Below are 21,588 nucleotides of genomic sequence, written 5' to 3'. Positions count from 1 at the left end.
TTCACCGTCGACATTTATTCCTTTGGCGACCCACTCCAATTGTTTGAAAGCATGTTCAAGTACTGCCGTAAAGAGTTTGGGAGATAACGTGTCTCCCCGTCTAATTCCTCTTTTGATTTTTATAGATTTGGTATCTTTGTGTAGTCGGACGGCCATGGTTGTATTATTGTATATGTTCGCTATCAGTTTGGAGTACCTATTGATAATCTATACGACTTTCCTCCAATGCTCTCATTATGCTGTTAATTTGTATCGTATCAAATGCTTTGCGAAAGTCTACGAAAGCCAGGACCAATCGTCGGTTGTATTCGATAGATTTTTCTATAATTCCTTTTCTATTAATTAATGGATTTTACTCATAAGTTCATGACGGAGATTTTCAATCAATATTGTCCAGATTTATCGTTTTTTGGCTTTCTCTAGCATTTCTAATTTCTTCTAGGCTTTGTATTTCTGTGTCTACCGTTTTGTACTATACCAATTTTCTTAGACTGTAATATATTGTGACAACCAAACTATTAGTTCGTTTATACGAATATTTAATTTAACAAGTATACCGATCGAATTTATTTTGATAACTAACTTATATTAAATATCAGCGTGCTTTTATATGCAAATACCAGAATGCCAGAAACATCTATACATACTCGCCATCTCTATTCTGCGGACGCTCCTGCAATTCTGTACGCCCCATCCCTTCTCGTCGCTTCGTGTTCCGTCCAGATATTTCTGTAAATATCTGGGCTATGTCGAGATGGAACCGTTACTTGCGCTTGGTAGAAATTAACTCTCTCGTTACAATATCATAGCGAAGTCTACACTTTCTAACACATTATGGACTAAAATCTATCCAAAATATCATAACCGATAGATATAGGCTAAAAAGCTAAGAAGCTAATTACAATGGACTTTTTAAAATAAAAGTGAAGGTGAAGGTATACCAAACATTAAATTGTATAATATACAATAAGATGATGTCAATATCAAATTATCACCATCATCGCAAAATTACGTTTAATTGAAGGATGTTCAGTCTTTATTCAATTGGAGGGATTCTCACTGTACTTAAAAGTGTGTGATTCTATTTAGCTTTCTAGGTTAGTTGATTGGGTTACGTATAATAAATTTATAGAAATATATCCAACTGTATTATGATTTGAACAAATAAAATCGATTACGATTTTTATTTAGTTAGTATGATTGGTATAATTTTTGTTTCTAAAGTTTGTTAGTATTATCAAATTGTGCGATTTTAATTTTAGTTAGCCGGATCTATTGACGGAAATTGAAATTTGATTTTTGTATCATTTGTTCATTTAAAACGTGTTTTTCGGAAACTGAAGCATTCGACATCAAATTTCAATAATGCACAACCGGCTAACATAAAGAGGTTGAACAAATTGTATCTTTTGGTATAACTAAATTTTGTTTAGCAATTTTAATATGACCCAAGAACTGATGAACAATTTTGACTCTGTGTTCTATACCTCTAACCTTTTTTGCAAACACTAAATATGTCCATGAAGTAAAAAATGATAAACCTGTGACCATTTGATGACCCTTCTATGCTAGTTCCACACTCATTGTCGTTTAATGCAGATTGGGTTGTACACTACACAAAAAGAAGTCTCCCACATTAACTGCTAAAGTATATCAGAACAGATTATGAAAATCATGTTGAAAGCTAATGTAATTTGATGATAGTAAGCATTTGATGATAGTAAGCATGATAGTATTGAGTGTCAATGAGACATCATAGTTTTCATTTCGAAATATTCTTCCTCTCAACTTGTTTAAAACTTAATTTCTAACTTTCAGATTTCTGCTCCAATACGGACGGCGTTATGCATAACTCGACCAAGCGCCATTTATTTAATATCGAGATAACAGCGGATTCTGGTGACACATAACTAAAACTGTCTTGGAAAAAATCCCTGTTATTGTCACGTTAACGGTTACTAAGAAAAACAAAATTAAACAAGCGATATTAATCCACTTACCATTAAGCGACCATTAAGCAACCAAGAAACGAAAAACTTTGAAGCCATTTATCTCAAAACTATGTTTTGGCGCTTGGTCGAGTTATGCATAACGTCGAGTTATGCATAACAATAAAAACAAATGATATGCGTTTTCTGTCTGTTGTTCCCAGGTTATCGAAAATATGTATATTGAAATTTTAGCTCCTCCACCTCTTCTATCTTTTCTCCTTCGTAAGAATGCTCTGGTGTCATGGAATGTGTTAGATTGTTTTTGTTCAATTATGTCTCCCCTGTGCGTGTTGTTTTGCTTCAGAGAATGAATAACCAGTCATGTCCTTTATTTGGTCCGACCATGGTGCCGGAGATTTTCTTCTGGATCTTTTACCCGTTATGTTACCTGTAACTATCATTCGTTCCATGCCTTTTCTTCTTCTAGTTACTATATGTACAAAACATCTGAGTATATGTTGGTTGATAGTTAGTGAGTCTAGTTTTTATGTTAAGTTCTTCTAGTATTGAATTATTTCTGTGATGTGCTCTCCATGGTATGCGCAACACTCTACGGTAGACCCACCTTTCAAATGCCACTATACGCCATGTTTCTGAAGCGCAGGTCTTCTTCTTCTTGACTGGCTTTACAACTTGGGTTGAGTCTTCGTCACATACGCTATTGCCCTTCATCTTCTACAATCTTACGCTTTCATTTCCCTTTGCTGTACCCCAATGCTAGATAAATCGGCTTCAATATACTCCTTCATTTTTTTCTGGGATGGCCTACTGATCTTCTACCGTCTGGTCTCTCAAAAATACTGTTTCTGAAGAGTAGGTGGCGATAAGAAATTTAATGCTCGAACAAGGCGTCATTTTGTGGTTTTTGTAATGTCAGTGTTGTTCCATATTTTTGTGAGTTTAACTGTTGCCGATCTGGTCATGGTGATGCGTTGACGGATCTCGTCTTCCTCTTCACTGTTAGGGACGACAGAGCCTACTGTAAACTTTGTCAGTAAGTAGCCAAATCTACTTAAGTTGTCTGGCCACTTCGTAACCTGCCGTGTTTCTTCTTATCTCTGTTTGGTTGTTTCTGTGTCTGTTTTGGTTACGATTCCGCAAATTTTTCGACAAGTTTCAGAACCGTAAAATTATTCAAATCTTCTTACTGTATAAATAATGTTCACCAAATTATCGACAGATTGTATGACTTGTCATATAAAACACATTGTAGATTGTAGATAACTGGGTCTTTGCTCTCATAGACCTTTCCATACTACGACCTGAAATATCTTTTCTCTGTACCTATTCTTGTTGCTTTCAGTTAGGTTTCAACTCTTGCTCTTGATCCTCCGTTGGGTTCATACCTTACTTCAACCCCTGCTCAAAACGTTTCTTAGCTATACCTCTTTTTCTGTGCTTGCTGAGCTTCATCGTGATTTTTCCAACTACTTTGCAGCAGATCCTCAACATAATCGGAGGTATGAATGCCTAGCTATAAGAGACGAGGAAATGTATATGTAGACACTCCTGAAAGAGTCCCACATGTCGAAATTAGCCTAATGAAACCTGGATATCGCTTAATACCCGGAATTGTGTCATTAGCTTACACTAAGACCTCCTAGATGCTCTCGGGAGTCGGCTTACGTTTCACGGCTCCCAAATGCGAAATAAAATCCATTGGGGACAGTATAAGATGGTTCAAAGAGTCATACAACTCAAGAAAATTTCAATAAAAAAAATATCAATTTTGTAGTTAGGTAAGTATAAGGATGTTAATAATTTACTTTCGTATAAAAGTCATCAAGGAAAGTAAAGAAAAATTTAATAAAATTTTTTATATCGACCTAACTACAAAACCTACTGACATTTTTTTCAGACTAGTATGACTGTCTGAATCATCTTACAGAATCTTCAAAAGATATACGTCAACTCACTCTCTCACTAACACTTTTACATTATTAAGTTGTTCATTCTTGCTTCATTAGGTATATGTATTGATTGTATAAAAAGAACCCAGTCGGTATAAAACACCTTGTTGAAATTGTTCACCAGCTCTTGGGTTAATAACTAAATTTAAGATTCGACATTCAAAATCCTAAATTCTGGCATTGTTTTTCAACCCACAGTTGGATAATCATGAAATCAAACCTGGAAAGAATCTGAAAATTAACATTAGCGTGCCAAATCTACGTCTTTTCGTCGGAAACATTCCAAAGTCAAAAGGCAAAGAGGAGATCTTGGACGAATTTGGTAAATTGACAGGTAAATTTCTTCGATTCTAAAAACAAAATTCAAAATTATTCCGTTTACTTTGTAGCAGGACGGAACTCATGATAATTTTTTAATAATTTAACGAAACTAAATTGATTGATTGGCAAACACCCACTAACTAAATAAATAAATTCATATAATGAGTAGTAAGTCTTCTTGAACAATATTTAATTTTTCACTTATAATTTTACATATTAAATTTACTATACAGGATGATCAACTTTTGTGACAACGTCCATAATATGTTACTATAGGAGATTCGAAAAAAGTTATTTACAAAATATGAAATATCTGTAAGCCTTACATTTATAAAATAAGTTATCGATATGCAGGGTTTTCCTTAATAGTGTACGCATCAAAAACATGTTTTCTTTTAAATGAAACATATTTTATTTTAAAGTTAAAAGTCACTTCACTTCCACGTTACAAGAATACAAAGTGATATTGTTTTATACAGGGTATGTAAAAAGTTATTAAAGTAATAACCAAATTTCAATGAAAATCGTTACAGGTTGAACGCTTTGTATAATTGAAAAGGGGTCAAAAGCAATGACCTGTTGCAGCGGTAGTTTTTAAATAATTGTAAAAATTCATAAAATCTTGTACACGGTAAGTAAAAACACAAATTCATTATTTACTCAGCATTTTTAAATGCATCACTTCCTATTTTATGTTATCATCATAAGCTAAATTAATGTAGTTTAATTTTTCAAGTATTTCCTATGCTTATACTTAAGGGTATAGTCGCAAAATGTCGCCTGTCAAAATGTTCAATGTGTTTTAAATGTATGTATTCAGTTTTTTTTTAGAATCCTGAAAAAACTAATAAGTATTTTTGAAAAATTTAAACGCAGAATGAAAGATTACATTATTACCGAGGACCAAAAGTCCCTGAAAACTTGTGTTTTATGTTTTTATGTTAAAAAAAATGTTTTATTTGAATAAGTTACAGGGCTAAAAAAAAAGAAAAAATTTAGAGAAATTTTTCATTTTAAATATCTCATTCAAAAGAACCATTTTGTTTATTCTAAGGCACTTTTGGCCCTGGGTAATAACGTAATCATAAATACTTTAAATTGTAGTGAAACAGTGGTATTGCATGAATTAACTAAATTTATTATTTTTATTTCCTTTACGATTTCCAAATAGCAGTAGGTACATAAAAAAAGTAAAAAAATTAAATAAAGAAATTGTTATTTTCAGGTGTTCGAAATGAGCTCCCATGACGACGATACAGGCTTAAAAACAGTTTTCAAATGACCTATTTACTTATTTGTGCCGTAACATTATGCTATGCGTTTGTAATTCTGACCTTTAAGTCATCAAATTGATATTGGAGGTTCACGGTACACTAGATCTTTGATGTAGTCCTACTAGTCTAGAAAGCCACTGCGCATCCGCTAGGAAAAATATTCTGATTCGGATTTTTTGCACAATCTTACTCAAAAAGGACTCCTTTTAACAAATTTGCATGTTGCCAGGACGAAAAGGTGATCAAAAATTTTTTAAACGTTTTTTTTTGTTTTTTTCCTAAAATTGTTTTTTGGATCATTCCAAACAGAAAAGGTCTTTACTAACTTTTCTCTAAAAATGATAGTTTTTGATATATAAGCGATTAAAAATTGAAAAATTGCGAAATCGGCCATTTTTAACCCTCAAAAACTATGTGAAAAACTGAAAATTTGAATGTTGCCAAGGTAGGTAGATATTCTTTAAACATCGATTGATGAAATCCCGAAGAATTTTTTGCAATACAATATTCAAAACTCCTTTGTTTTTTAATTGCTAATCAAGCGTGCGCGACACTATTTTCCACTGACAATATGGTGCAAATGAAAGGAATAAATTCGTTATTTCGTAAACCGGCGACTTTAAGGAAAAATCCAGAAACAGGTCGATTTTTATTTTTAAGTTATGATATTGTGGCATATATGGTATACTAGTGACGTCATCCGTCTGGGTGTGATGACGTAATCAATGATTTTTTTAAATGAGAATAGGGGTCGTGTGGTAGCTCAATTGAAAGGTTCTTCAATTATCTATTCAGTAATGTAAACATTTACATAATTATTTATACAGGGTGTCCAAAATTTTTTTATTAAATTAAATTATTTGACAAAAAAAAGAAGTAGGACACCCTGTATAAATAATTATGTAAATGTTTACATTACTGAATAGAGAATTTCAATAGAGAACCTTTCAATTGAGCTACCACACGACCCCTATTCTCATTTAAAAAAATCATTGATTACGTCATCACGCCCAGACGGATGACGTCACTAGTATACCATATATGCCACAATATCATAACTTAAAAATAAAAATCGACCTGTTTCGGCATTTTTCCTTAAAGTCGCCGGTTTACGAAATAACGAATTTATTCCTTTCATTTGCACCATATTGTCGGTGGAAAATCGTGTCGCGCACGCTTGATTAGCAATTAAAAAACAAAGGAGTTTTGAATATTGTATTGTAAAAAACTCTTCGGGATTTCATCAATCGATGTTTAAAGAATATCTATCTATCTTGGCAACATTTAAATTTTCAGTTTTTCACATAGTTTTTGAGGGTTAAAAATGGCCGATTTCGCAATTTTTCAATTTTTAATCGCTTATATGTCAAAAACTATCATTTTTAGAGAAAAGTCACTAAAGACCTTTTCTGTTTGGAATGATCCAGAAAACCTAAAAAAACTTTTGTCCATGCAAAAAAAATAATTTTATAAAAAAAAACAAAAAAAAACGTTTAAAAAATTTTTGACCACCTTTTGGTCCTGGCAACATGCAAATTTGTTAAAAGGAGTCCTTTTTGAGTAAGATTGTGCAAAAAATCCGAATCAGAATATTTTTCCTAGCGGATGCGCAGTGGCTTTCTGGACTATACGTTGAAGAAACAGTCGACTTTACTCAATTCTGCTGATCTAGCTGGTCAATGAATTGGTTCTTCTCTTTCTATACATCTGTTGGGAAATTGCTTCTTCAATTCATCTTGGATAAGTTCGTTATGATTGATAAGAAGGAGCTCCGTCATGTAAATACCATAATTAATATTCTTGAAGTATGTTAACTGGTTGGTACTTTTTCAAGTAAAATAGGTAAATGATTTACTAAATACATAGTTTAAATAAACCTCTCCGTTTACTGTTTCCTCAAAGAAGAAATAATGACCCATTAGGTACATAATTTCCTAAGATACCACCTAAACGTTTAAAGATCAGCTAGTAATGGCTTTTGGTTTTTCTTTAGCTTTATATACCACTGATCCGTTGCGATTGAATCTTTCCATTGCATTTGGAAAAGTTTGAAATGTGCATATCAACTTGTGCTGCAACTTTTGTAACATATCGACAATCCATATTTCTTTGTCCTGAGCTACTCCGACACTATATCCATATATACGTATAAATTAACATTACATTACATAGTTTCCCACCTTTAGACGTATGTGAGGAGTATGTCTGTCAATGTGACAGAAAACTTTTATAAATACTCCTGTCACAGACGTTTAAAGGTGGAAAACTATGTAATGTAATGTTATTTTATACGTTTATATCGATAATTTCCACCTCTACTAGTTTCATCTCTTTTTATTTCACAATGCATTATGTTTTCCATCTTTTGCGTTATTTTGCCGGTTATTAACGCGCTCATCACTGTATTTCTATCCCGATACACATATTATTCCCATATTAAATACGCCTCCGCCTTATATTTCTGACATTTCTGTGGAACCATGTACCTATATTTTTTATCGTCTATTTTTACTAAAAGGTTTTAATAGTCGATCATAAAAAACATTTTATTAAATTCAGAATCTTTCATAATCAACCACTTAGAAGTTTAGTTCTCGTCTTATGTTGAGGACAAGGGGTAGTTCTTGCAAAATTCGTTATTGACTGTTATAAAATAATTAAAATTCAAAACAATTTTATTTATAACAGAATTATCAATTTGTGAAACATATCAACAAACCAACTTTGATTTTAATTATATAGGAACTCATTTCGAATCTCTCTCTCTCTCTTGCCGTTTGCCCATTACTGAGGATCGTGATTTCTTCCAATATTCCTAACAATGTTTCTCCATTGGTCTCTTTCTTCAGCTGCTCTAAGAGCTTCGCAGAATGGGTTTCCAGCTGAATGCTTTATTTATTTTTATTCATTTCGAATACCTACAATAAAAATAACAATTTGTTAATTTTATTTTTTTTTGTTTCTTCATTTAAGATGTTTGTAAATAGTAAACTGAATACAAATAATAAATTTAATTCATGAAATAATCCCTTTTTCCACTACAACTTCAAATACATTCAAAACTATTAAGTATAGGCCTAGGAAATATTTAGGACAACTACATTGATTTTAGTTCATGATAGTGATTATAAAAAACAGGGTGATGCATTTAAAAATACCGAGCAAATAGCAAATAATAAATTGTGTTTTGACTTACCTGTATTACATTTAAAGGGTATTAGCAAAATAAATCATTTTTGTTTAATTTTGACAATCATTTAAATAATGTGGCTACAACAGGTCGTTGTTTTTGTACCCTTTTTCAATTATACAGGGCGTTGAACTTATTAGAATTTTCATTGATGGTTATAACTTTTTACATGTTGTTCTGAAGCTATTTCCTTGTGGCATTTTGTAATCAATTATTCTAAATGGGTAATTAATATCTGTATTTTGACAACGACATCCGATGTGGACGTCGAAACGTTAATAAAATCATTTTTTTAGTTAAATTGTGGCTTATTTCCCATTTAGAATTGATAACTTTTTACATAGTTTGTATAACACAAAACAACTTTATATTTTTTAACGAGGAAGTGAAGGGGATTATAAATTGAAAATAAAATAGAGGGGTTATTTAAAAAAACACATCTTTGATACAGTACAATGTTATGGAAGACTCAGTATATTTCTAACTAAATTTAAAATTTGAAGCTTCCAGCTACCCTCTATTTTTGTAAATAACGTTTTTGGTATTTCCTATAATAATAGCAATAACGAACTTTGTCAGCAAAGTTGATCACCCTGTAGTGTACTGGAAACTACACATTTTTTAATAACCATGCGTATCATTGAGTTGTTACATTTTAGTCTTGACCACTAAAACGAGTCAACCAGTAATACAAACGTATTACTAGTTGCCTGGTTTTGATGTATTTACGGCTTGTGATGTCGATAACTAATGTGCGCATTTATACGCATTATATACAAATTAAATTTTTATTTTGTAACATTACGAGTCACAACTTACCACAACTTATTTGTGCAATGTTCGTCTTAATCCTTGTTTCGCGTCTTATGTAGATCAGTAGTAACTTCAGGAATTAACAAGCTGGAATAGAGATGACACAGATTCAAATCGGTCACATCTGTGACAAAAAACAGAGTGAGCTTTATTAAGTATACCTAAATTTCCTCAAAAGCCTTATACCTACTCATGCCATTTTTGAGTAATTTTTAACTCTGATAGTTAACGTATAAGTTACTTAAGTTAACTACAGTAGGTCCAATATACTCACCGTTGCACGTCATTATCTACGTCAGAGATCTAAGTTGACATTGTTGCCCAATTACAAAAAATTCTTGTATTCATTTTAAATCAAATACCTATATCACATAATTTTTGCGGCAGTGGATACAACAAAAAAATTAATATTCAATGTAAATAAACAAAAACTTTAGAAATAGAAAACAAAAAATAAGTTATAATCTTACGTTAAAGTAAATAATAAAAACAGTAAATATAATAAAGCAAATACTTTTAGTAAAGAATAAAAACAAATATGAATTGTTATCACCGCAACTGTCAAATAAATGTTACCAATTTATGCCAAAATGTCACCTTTGTTCGATCACAGTTAGAAAACTCTTTATATTCCACTTATACAAATTAAATGAAACAAGTTAGGGTATGTTTCTTTAAATGTACATTAATAGAAATCTTCCAATGTTATTTCTACGCGTATATAATTCCCGTGTAATCGGCTAAATGATTCTAAAAAGGAACAGACCTACCGCCTAAATATGTCGTGTTGGTATCATGTGACGTCACGGGCTATGACGCGGATGACGTGCAACGGTAAGTGTATTGGACGGACTGTATGGTTATTTAATTCTACCACTTAGTGTAGGTACTGATTTTCCTAATAATATATTAAATTTAATAATATAAATTAGTATGTTGAATGTTTTGATTGCTCTTTATTTTTGAATCATCATCATTCTCTTTGCCTTATCCCTATGCGGGGTCGGCTCTTTATTTTTGAATATACTGGTACATTACTACTAATGCAGTTATTTTTAAAGTACATGTTTGATTTGTCGAATAATAAATATTTTGATTACTTCAGTCGTTAGAAATTCAACATTCTATTATTTAGAACAATTTTTATTTGGGAACATTTGCTTTTAAAATTTCGTATGAAAAATTGGCTAAAACTTATTGTGAGTACGTCCTGCTTAAAAGTTGTCTCGAAAACGATCGGGAATAGTGGCGGCCGGCTGCCGGGCTCAGTCCTTTCCTTAGCCCCTCCCACCCCCTTGCCCAAGGCATAATTGGCTACCCTTCCACTGTCTTTGCAGCTGAATGATTATGAAATACGGAAAGGCAAAAAGATTGGCGTTACCATTTCTTATAACAATCACCGGTTATTTGTGGGCTATATTCCAAAGAACCGGGATCGAGATGATCTCTTGGAAGAATTTTCCAAACATGCACGTAAGTTGAGCAAAAACACCACAAATATAACCTTTTAAATCCCCTCTTTTTTTGGAATGCCATAGTCTGCGCCTGAGCAAAGGGTAGGGCAGGGCCGCTACAAGCATGGAGGGGTGACAAGGTCCAAATCGCTGCTGTTTGCCGCAAGCGCTGATGACTTGGTGCGAAATTTAAAGTTTACTGTATAAAATTTAAAATATTGTCGAATTCTAAACATTAATACCTACAAATGTATATTTTCTAAAAACCTTAAGACAGTGAATAAAGTTACTAGTTTTTCTCTTAACTATTAAACCTACGTGGCATACTAGTCCTGTCGCCAGGGGGGGTACAACGGCCTCGTTAATTCAGATGGACTTACTCAAGTTTTTTTTATGTATTTTGACCCGTAGAACACGAATTTTTTGGGTAACAGTTGATCCGGATGTCGATAAGATTGTTATAGACCAAGAACTTGAGGAATCAAATAACAGCGATTTTTGGCAAAACAAAACAATATTTTGTATTTTTTGGGCCATTTTAAGTAAAAAATATTTCTACAAGTTTTTTCGTAGGATGCACAGTTTTCGAGATAAACGCGGTTGAACTTTAAAAAAATCGAAAAATTGCAATTTTTGAACCCGAATAACTTTTGATTAAAAAATAAAATAGCAAGTCTGCTTACCGCATTTGAAAGTTTAAGTCAAATTATATCGGTTTTGATTATTTGCGTTGGTAAAAATTTATTTTTTTATTGTTTAACAAAGCTATAAACACGTAGGGTTTCCCGTGCTTTTACATGCGTTTTAACGCATGTAACGTAGAAATAGTCTTGATTGCACTAGTACCTATTCTACCTACTCGTTCGATTTTAAATGAGAAATCATAGAAACATCACTCACGCACTAGTTGTTTGTAGCTTTGTTTAACAATAACACAATAAATTTTTAGCAATGCAAATAATCAAAACCGACATAATTTGACTTGAACTTTCAAAGGCGCTAAGCAGAATTGCTATTTTATTTTTTAATCAAAAGTTATTCGGGTTTAAAAATTGCAGTTTTTCGATTTTTTGAAAGTTCAACCGCGTTTATCTCGAAAACTGTGCATCCTACTAAAAAACTTGTAGAAATATTTTTTGCTTAAAATGACCCAAAAAATACAAAATATTGTTTTGTTTTGCCAAAAATCGCTGTTATTTGATTCCTCAAGTTCTTGGTCTATAACAATCTTATCGACATCCGGATCAACTGTTACCCAAAAAATTCGGGTTCTACGGGTCAAAATACATAAAAAAAACTTGGGTAAGTCCATCTGAATTAACGAGGCCGTTGTACCCCCCCTGGCGACAGGACTATACGGAACGATAAATGAATAGACATGGGGGAATCTACAATATGCATTCCATAACCTGTCAATGTATCTAGGTAAAAATCCAACGAATTTTGATTACTTATAGTACTCAGTTCGTGAGAATTAAGGTTATGAAAGACAGTTTAATTTCAATATGTTTCATCCTTTGGATTCGTCCTTGCTTTCCAGCGTAAGCAATTTTTAGTTCTCGTGTTCTTTAGATTTCTCGTTGTTTTAATAGATGTCGCTATTGCGTCCTTTAGCAAATTATTTCTTATTAATTTGCTTACATGACAGTTAGATTTGGTTTCGATTAGAGCACACCACGGTAAGGTGGTTCGAAAACACTTTTTTTTTTTATTTCAGATCGCTATAGTGCACAAAAGTTGCCATTGGTATAGACGTGAGAAAACCACTAATTATTATTTTTTTATTAATTTGTCTTCCGGTCGCGCAATGCCATCGAAGTTATCAAAAATTGTAAAAAACCTTAATTTTTCATATTTTTTTTTAAGCAGGGCAGATGGTTTTAATTGGGTTCCTATACCATTAATTAACTACTAAACGTATGTAAAATCAATATAAATGCACTTACTATACATTTGCTTCATATCTTCCGGTCGCGCAACATAATACAAAATGAGTAAAATTAGTAGTTTTTGCAAAATTTCAAACTTTGTTTAGTACAATTTAATCATACGACTTTTAGAGATGCTACAGTTTAATTCTATTACAATAATATATTTAATATCCAAGAATATAAGATAAATTTTGATATTCAAGTGGAATTCGGTTGCGCCTCTTCGTCAAAAACAGCAGACTACCAAGACGCGAGGCGAAAGTGACAACTGCCAGCGAAGCGCGCGCAACCACAAATAGAGATACATGTGGGAATACCTCTACAATAGAGTATTTGTCTTCTCCATTACAACGAACTGCAATTCCGCCAATTTTTCCAACACTTAGATGGAAATACAGCAGGCTCAATATGATATTCCGGACCAATTGGAAAGGCCCTATACCTGATTGTGAAAGACTACCAGTTATTGATTTTAATCCTGTTGATTGTGAGATTCCAAAAGTTGACAAGCCTATTCTTAGCAAGGACCAATTGTACTTGCTTGAGATATCAGAAGTCATGAAATCAGGACATTGTTCAGAAGACTTTGTAGTACGTGATCCTGGCCCAATGTCACATTCAAGATGGCTTACTACTGCAAACCGAGTTTTGTGTTTCTACATCAGTGTGTCCAGTCGTTCTGAAAATCTGAGAGAGATTGTCACATTCATTCTCAAATGTTTTGTGCCTATGTGGTTTGTGCCATGAAAATAAACTACAAATTCACAGATGGGCGTAGACATGTTTACAAAATCATTGAATCTACAAGGTAATTACCAGAAGAGCTTCTTCAATTTGTTGATACCGTTTTACAACGGAATGCTTATTTTGCCCATCCAGAAAATTTATTTTGGCTATGGTAACTGATGAAAGAAACCATATTCGAGAGCTGAGCTTCAGGCGTATCATGAAGGCAAAGCAAGCAATATCTGAAAGTGACTATCAGAATCTTTAAACCACCAAACTTAAACTTTGGAGCTAAAGAGTATTACGAAATTATCAAATGGAACACCAGTACACTGACTCCTCCTCCACTGTTAAGACCATCATTGACTAATGAAGAGATAAAGCAGTATGTGAGCAATGACTTCAAGCCTGTTATGAGTATAGATACTTTCCCATGCCATACACAGGCAGTGACCGAAGCTTCCAGTAAAGTATGTGGACACATTTAAAGAGACGGCTATATTAGAACCACATTATTGCATCTCTCAGCGATGCCAACTTCATTGGGCCAGGATCACGTACTACAAAGTCTTCTGAACACTGTCCTAACTTGACGACTTCTGATACCTCAAGCAAGTACCATTGGTCCTTGCTAAGAATAGGCTTGTCAACTTTTGGAATCTCACAATCAATAGGATTAAAATCAATAACTGGTAGTCTTTCACAATCAGGTATAGGGCCTTTCCAATTGGTCCGGAATATCATATTGGGCCTGCTGCATTTCCATCTAAGTGTTGGAAAAGGTGGCGGAATGGCAGTTCGTTGTAATGGAGAAGACAAATACTCTATTGTAGATGTATTCTGCTAGTAAACTACTAATTTTTCTCATTTTGCGCGACCGGAAGATATGAAACAAATGTATAATAAGTGCATATATATTGATTTTACATACTTTTAGTAGTTAATTCATGGTATTGGGACCGTGCCAGTTCGACAAAGCGACCTCTATTTCTACGCTCTGTACTTCTATTCGCACTTTTAATTATATTGGCCAATTATATTAGTCCTGGTTGCTGGATAATAGTCCAAAAAAATAATAAGAAGAAAAAATAAGATGCAGGTTATGTTATGCAAACGTAAACAATTGTATGTAGTAAATAAACTTAGTTATTAAAATGCAGTACTGCAAGCAAAATACAATTAAATAAATTTACCTTTATATAATAATTGCATATCATATCAATATTGTGGAGCAATATATAATTTTTCTGCTTCAATGACAGAAGGTATGAAATATAAGTCAATTTGACAATTTCAATTGACAATATGAATTATTTAAGATAGTTGCAATATTTCTCCGCGACTCGCGCACAGTCGTTTCTCGTTTCCCTTCCAAGTACTTGCACACCGCGAATAGGAACGCAATTAAAACCATCTGCCTGCTTAAGAAAAATATGAGAAATTAAGGTTTTTCACAATTTTTTGCTAACTTCGATGGCATTGCGCGACCGGAAGACGAATTAATAAAAAAATAATAATTAGTGCTTTTTTAGTGTGTGGCATAAATTTGGCAAATACTTTGATAAAATTTATTATATTTTACAAAATTTTGGAATGTGTTTAATTCGTAGAACAATTTTAACAATTGTTTTCAATAAAGATTTCAATCCTCTACAAATAGTTTCTCATGTCTTTTGATGTAGAATAATTTTAGGGAAGCAGGAATTCAACAGTTTAGAATTTTACATTGAGTTTCCTATGTCCCGTTTTCCAATTCACCACCCTGTATACATTTTGAGTACTAGGAATCAAAATTCGTTGGATTTTTACCTAGATAAATTGACAGGTATGCAAAAGCATATTGTAGATTCCCCCATGTCTATTCATTTATCGTTTCGTATGCTTTGTAAATTGTAGAAAGATCGGATTCCATCTGCATTGAAGCTTGTTTGTGTGTGTATTTCTACGACTTCTTATTTTTCGTTTTTTAGTTTTCGTTCAGTTCTTGTAGACATATCGTAGCTATTCCATACTACAAAATTAAAACAGGAGAAGTCATGGGAATACAAGCACAAGGAAGCCCCCACAATAGAGATAAGAGCCTTGTATCTTTAGGTAACTAAATCGCAAACTCAACATTTGAAATTTACACGAGAAAAATCCGCCATGAATATTTCTCTTTTTATCCGCCAATTCCTCTTTTTATCTCGAACTTTTCGTTGAGTATTAACTGCAGTAACCAGTATCTGCAACCTCTCATTATATATTCCAGATATTCAAGTGTTCTCTTTTTTACCATCTTCGTCAAGTCACCTTAGCCTCGACCTATTCTGTTGAAGACTTCTAGGTTTAAAATTCGTTGAACCCATGACATTTTGAGCATTCTAAGATATGAGGATAGCTCGAAGGCTTTTAATTTGCTCATCATAGTAACCTTAATGATCCAGGTTTCATATGAATTAGTAATACAGAATACTCATAACATTATATGAACTTAAATATCTGAAACTTGTTGAAACTATAACATCTGCTACGCAATCTAAACATTATAACATTTTTTCATTGGAAAATATCTATACGCTTTGCTTCTCCATCGCTGGATACATACGAGCTGACGTAAGTATGCTAATAATGAAGTTCTGCCATAATGTTAAGTCTACTGTAGTGTTAGAATATTTAGCATGAATGTTCATTCTAACAAAAGCGGTAAATACAACTGAGCTGTGGAACTAATATGGTTTCTTTGAACTAAACTGGATCGACGCTGTCTATTTTCCTAATGATTTGCTTATGTACATATTATATGGAAAAAAATTCATTGGTGTTTTAGCTTTGCATGATTGTTCAATTTTTTGTTTTTTTTTGAAAAAATGTCCAAATCCAGAATTCATAGCTTAACCTGAAAACATCGAAATGGTTGATGTGTTTGAAATAGTCTTTATTAAATTATGACAGTTGTTTCAGTAGCACAGCATCTTATTTAAGTGAAATAACTCTAGGTACATATATGTACTATATTCTAAGTACGAAATAATTGGCACCGACGTCGTACATAGTTTGTTGGGAGTTACGACGTCTTTTTAATATAATTTATAGCCCCAGCTGTGTACACTAGTGCACCGTCAATTATTGAAACCTACTCAGGTATTATAACTTACTTTAAAATTGGCTTTAAAATTGTAGTTTAAATCGGCGGAGCTCGGAAAAATTTGTAATATCTCAGTGAAGAATGAACCGATTTCCATATTTTTTATTGATAGAAAATGTCATATCATAATTATTAAACATTTTTGTACATGTAAATTTTTATGTCATCTTTTCTATACATCTGTGTATTCGCTGTGAGCCGATGAGTAGAGGAGATTAAATAGTTTTCGCCTGCGCTGTTAGTGGCAGTTTTGTGCATTTAACTTGAACAACTTTACCAGAAAAGTACAAGTTTAAAAACCGCGAGAGAGCGCTACCGGCGAAACTCAGCGAATAAAAACAGAGGTAACCTTTAAATAATTCACATAAACTTCTTCTCTTTTTCTCAATGGCCTCTTGCGTAAGCAGTCATCCAGTCACAGGAACTTATATATTAAATATTATAATTATAATGAATAAAATAAAAAAGCATAATTACTTTTACTATTAATTCTGTGTATTCGTTCATTAATCAGTTTACAATAATATTTCAGTTCATAATTTGTGTTTTTTAGATAAATATCGATTTTTATCGTTTTGTAATATTTCACATACACCAATTTTGCCAGAAAACATTAACATTTTTTTTTCATTTTAACAAAAAATTAAGTTTAAAAATACTCAAAAAAATAAAATAAAGATAAAAAGTCAATTCCGCAATTACTTAGTAAGAATTACTTAACTGAGTTTTAGAATTTGTATTAAAAAACTCCTATTAGAACACAATATACTTAAACCTACAAAGGTTTTCATACTCTAGAAAGCACACATAGAATAACTTTGGAATTTTACTTAATTATTTACTGCAAGGCGGTCTTCAACCACGTCGATTCAGTGCAGACAGGGCTTTCCTCGATACCTTCTGTTTCCAAATTTCTGACTGATACAAGTACCACAGGTTTTACTGCCCGTTTATATCTACTTTCATTTTTGATCTCCTATACACAGCCCATTTTGTAAAAATTATTTAGTGTGAAGAAACGCCTAATTCCAGCTGCTATCCTTGCCTTTAATTCCTTCTTGACTGTTGTCCTGTGTTTGAAACTAGAATAGTGTTAAAATCCTGCACCGTCCAGTATGCCATTTGTTATTCTGTATGCCTTTTGTACCTATCTTCTGTCAATACTTTTTTAATGTATATGGTTTTGTTAAAGTTTTCCTTTACCCCCACATTTTCAGCTGCTTTTTTAATGGCTATATAACCTCCAAGGCGATTATGGTCCTTCTTGTAAGGGCTATGTATATTATAGTATAAATAAGGTAAAAGACTAAGTTTTCAATCCAATGGCATATAAAACAACATAATGTTATTCTACATCCCACCAGACTAAAAACAATGGGAACCTTCTCTGGTTACACCTCCGAGGCTTATACAATTTGCAAGCCATAACGGATGCTGAGACTAAGGAAGATGAGGGAATTTTACAAATAATCATTTTCAATTTCGTTGCAAAACGAAAATACAGCCGCATCATATTCTAGTCCAATCAGAGAGTGCAGCAAGCACCTCTACCGGTTTCGAAACTCATTAGTCTCTCATCAGGAGGCACATAACTGCTCTCTCTCTCTCTCTCTGAGGGAGAGAGTTTTGGTTGGATCAGAGAGAGCAGCATATGTGCCTCCTCGGTAGAGGTGCTTGCTGCACTCTCTGATTGGACTAGAATATGATGCGGCTTTATTTTCGTTTTGCAACAAAATTGAAAATGGTTATTCATTTTTGATATAAATAAGGTATTGAACTAAATTTTTTAACCATGTCCCGCCCTGAGTTACCCCAATATTTTTCAAGTTTGACAAGTTTAGTATAAAAGTTCCTCCTCACCCCACTCTAATTTTAATTCGGAGTGATTTCTACAGCCTTTCACTTACTCACGCCCAACAATATTTTTGATATCTTCTAGTGACTTTCTTGTTCTTCTTGATGTGCCTTTCCGTGACGAATGTTGGCGTTCATCATGGCAATCTTTATCTTGTCTGCAGCAGCGCAGAAAAGCTGCACATATGTTGTGTTGAACCAGGATCTGAGGTTCTTGTACCAGGATGTTCTTCTTCCTGAACCTCGCTTTCCAAATATTTGTCCCTAAAGGATGGCATTTTCTTCGCCAGAGTATTATTTTCTGCCTTCATATATTTTAGCTGGGATTTCGTTTATCCTTTGCGATTGATAGTTTTTCATACTTTTGATCGCATTTCACACCTCATCCAAACTGTGTGGGTGATTGGATTTCTACAGATAATTTCCTTCAAAACCTTTAACGGACGCGATGGAAATATCTTGCACCTTTGCAGAACATATATTCTCTCTCACTGATCAGATGGTGTTACTTAGATATCCTTTATTATTTTGGTGTTTCGTTGGCAACAATTCTGTAGTCTTACTTCCTTTACAGAAGGGCCTTATATTTCCACTTTGCCCATATTCTTCCAATTCTAAAAATAATTTGTATGTTTTTCTTTGCATTTTTTCGTTTTTCCTTGCTGCCTTAAACGAATTTTCTTGTTCGCTGTTTTATAATTATAAAACTTTATAAAGCTAATTCCATAGCTCAAGAAATAGAAAATAGACAAATTTGACAATGGCCTTATGAACTCACTCTCTTAATAAATAATCAATAGAAAATAAACAAATTTGACAATGTCCGTATGAACTCACTCTCTTAATAAATAATCAACGAATGAGTAATAGAAAACATGCTGAAACACTTAGGAAAGGTTCGGTACAACCGAAATACTTATTAGAAGTTTAGAAACTGGTTTTCAGTTTTTTTATGTAAACATATTTGATGATCTACTCGGATTGTTTTTTGGTTCGACTAATGGTCGACCTGCTTCAACATGAATTTTATACCGCCTTACCCATTATACGATATATTAATGAAGCAAGTTGAAAATACATATTAGTGAAATGTTTTAGGGGTTGATACCTCATACGATTTTGTTTTGAATTCGACAATATACATAAATAATGATTTTATTACATTTTTGTGGTAAAAATCAATTTTAAAATCCTACATATGGTAATTATAACCGATTGTTAAATGTATTTTTATAAACGGTATAAAATTTTATTAAATTCTGATGTAGAGTTCAGTTTCTTCATTAAAAAAGAGGTAAGTAAACTTTTTAATATTTAGCAACTTAGTTATCCCAATACTGCCAAAATTTATTACGGTTCAAAAAATGCATCTACTACATTATTTTATTTCACTCTATTTACTGGTTATGATACTTGTATGCCCGGTTGCACCAAGAGATATTAAGCGTAAGACGTAGCTGAACATTAAATATAAATGTAAATCCTTATGCTGGTGCCACACTAGCGTCTAATGCCGTTAATTATCGCATTATTTGACATATTTCTAATACAAATAATGCGATAATTAACGGTATTCGATGCTGGTGTGGCCCCAGTAATAAAGTATAAGTGGAGCTTAGCTAAGCTGGAGCTTAAGATCTGTTGGTGCAACCAGGCATTAGTCATAGTATTACTTTATCCGTGATATTACTGAAAATATGATATACGTGTTTATTTAACAGAGTATTTCATGTAGAACGCATATCTCTAAATATAATTGGATCTGCAACCTGAAAATTAGCCCTTCCACATAACTGTAGATGATTTACACATCTACAATATACGTCTACCGATATCATTTCCACTAATACCAGTGGAAAATGGCCACAAACATTTTTATTTTTAACAAATACCCACGGCTGTCAATATTTTATGATAGATCAGCTACATCTATTCGGAAGTGCATATCTTCAGATTTAAAATCCGATTATTATCTAACTCTAATTTTCGGTTTACGTGAAAGACCTTGTATAGCGAACGATGATTTCTGGCTCTGATTGAAGGAATATATTCAGAATAAAGGTCACAATAACGAGTATCTTTTAAGTCAACAAAACAAAAATTTAATATTTTAATAGTACAAAAAACCTCGACACCGTAAGGTACAAGAGGACGGCTTAAATAAGTAATAGCCCGGGAGGTAGTGTCAAATTTGACCGGAGCATTTTAGCATGGCTGGTTTCTTTTTATTTAGGTAGGTGTTCCAAAGCTTATTAACAAATGATCTGTCAGCTGGCCCAAAACCGGGGATTTTAGACGAGAAAAGGTAAAATATGAAAGTTGATGGACAAACGCTACAACTTAAATATCAAATATTTATACACGTTATTCAGAACATTTGATAGCCTTGCTTACTTGGATCCTACCTTTCACTCAGGAGATCCAGGTTCAAATCCTGGCGCGGAAAATTCTTTTTGTTTTTTAAATTGACATTTTATTTTGAAAAATAATTATTTTTATAATACCACGTTTTTATTATTTATACGAGACAATATAAAAAAATCTGTTTGTCTTTTATAGAATCGCAAACTATGCATTCTTGGTCATAATATTATGATTGATCTTAATAAGCAGATTTGTTGTACATGAACCTCTGAAGGTTCCTGAGTGGTAAGACCAACAATCTAAGTGGAAAGGGAGACAATTATTTGTTATTTTTTTGGACAAACTGTTTTTTCTTAATTTTATATGTTGTAGAACCGAAAGATACAACCCTAAATTTTCACTTTTCTCTCACCAACCCCCATTTTTTAATAGCAATCTAAATATTTCCCTATTCTCTATAACAGCGGTTCTCAATCTTTTTGAGTCATGTACCACCAAATACTTTTTATTATTTTTCGTACCACCTAACTGAAATACCTATCTAGCTAGGTGATCTAAGTAACTAGAATAGTGGTGCTGATTTTGGCTGTTTTTGCGTTTTATGTACCACCTCAAACATCAGTATGTACCACC

At 32.9% G+C, this 21,588-nt stretch overlaps 1 protein-coding gene across 29 annotated transcripts in view; it reads left to right on the top strand.

Annotated features, from left to right (window-relative positions):
• LOC114331372 (heterogeneous nuclear ribonucleoprotein Q) overlaps positions 1–21,588 on the top strand; it is a 282,730-nt gene that overhangs the window by 162,592 nt on the left and 98,550 nt on the right. For 28 of the 29 annotated variants that reach the window (XR_007697884.1, XR_007697886.1, XR_007697885.1 and 25 more), the window contains one exon: positions 4,100–4,235. Coding sequence is in view for 21 of the 29 variants with exons in the window: in XM_050650136.1 (XP_050506093.1) it covers positions 4,100–4,235 (136 nt within the window). In the remaining 8 variants the exon portion in view is untranslated. Of the gene's footprint in view, positions 1–4,099; positions 4,236–10,836; positions 10,973–21,588 lie in introns of all 29 variants that reach the window. The other variant, XM_050650135.1, reaches the window with a different exon arrangement.

Source organism: Diabrotica virgifera, chromosome 5 (assembly GCF_917563875.1).
Source record: "Diabrotica virgifera virgifera chromosome 5, PGI_DIABVI_V3a".
Lineage (NCBI taxonomy): Eukaryota > Metazoa > Arthropoda > Insecta > Coleoptera > Chrysomelidae > Diabrotica > Diabrotica virgifera.
This window is presented reverse-complemented; position numbering and strand designations above follow the sequence as displayed.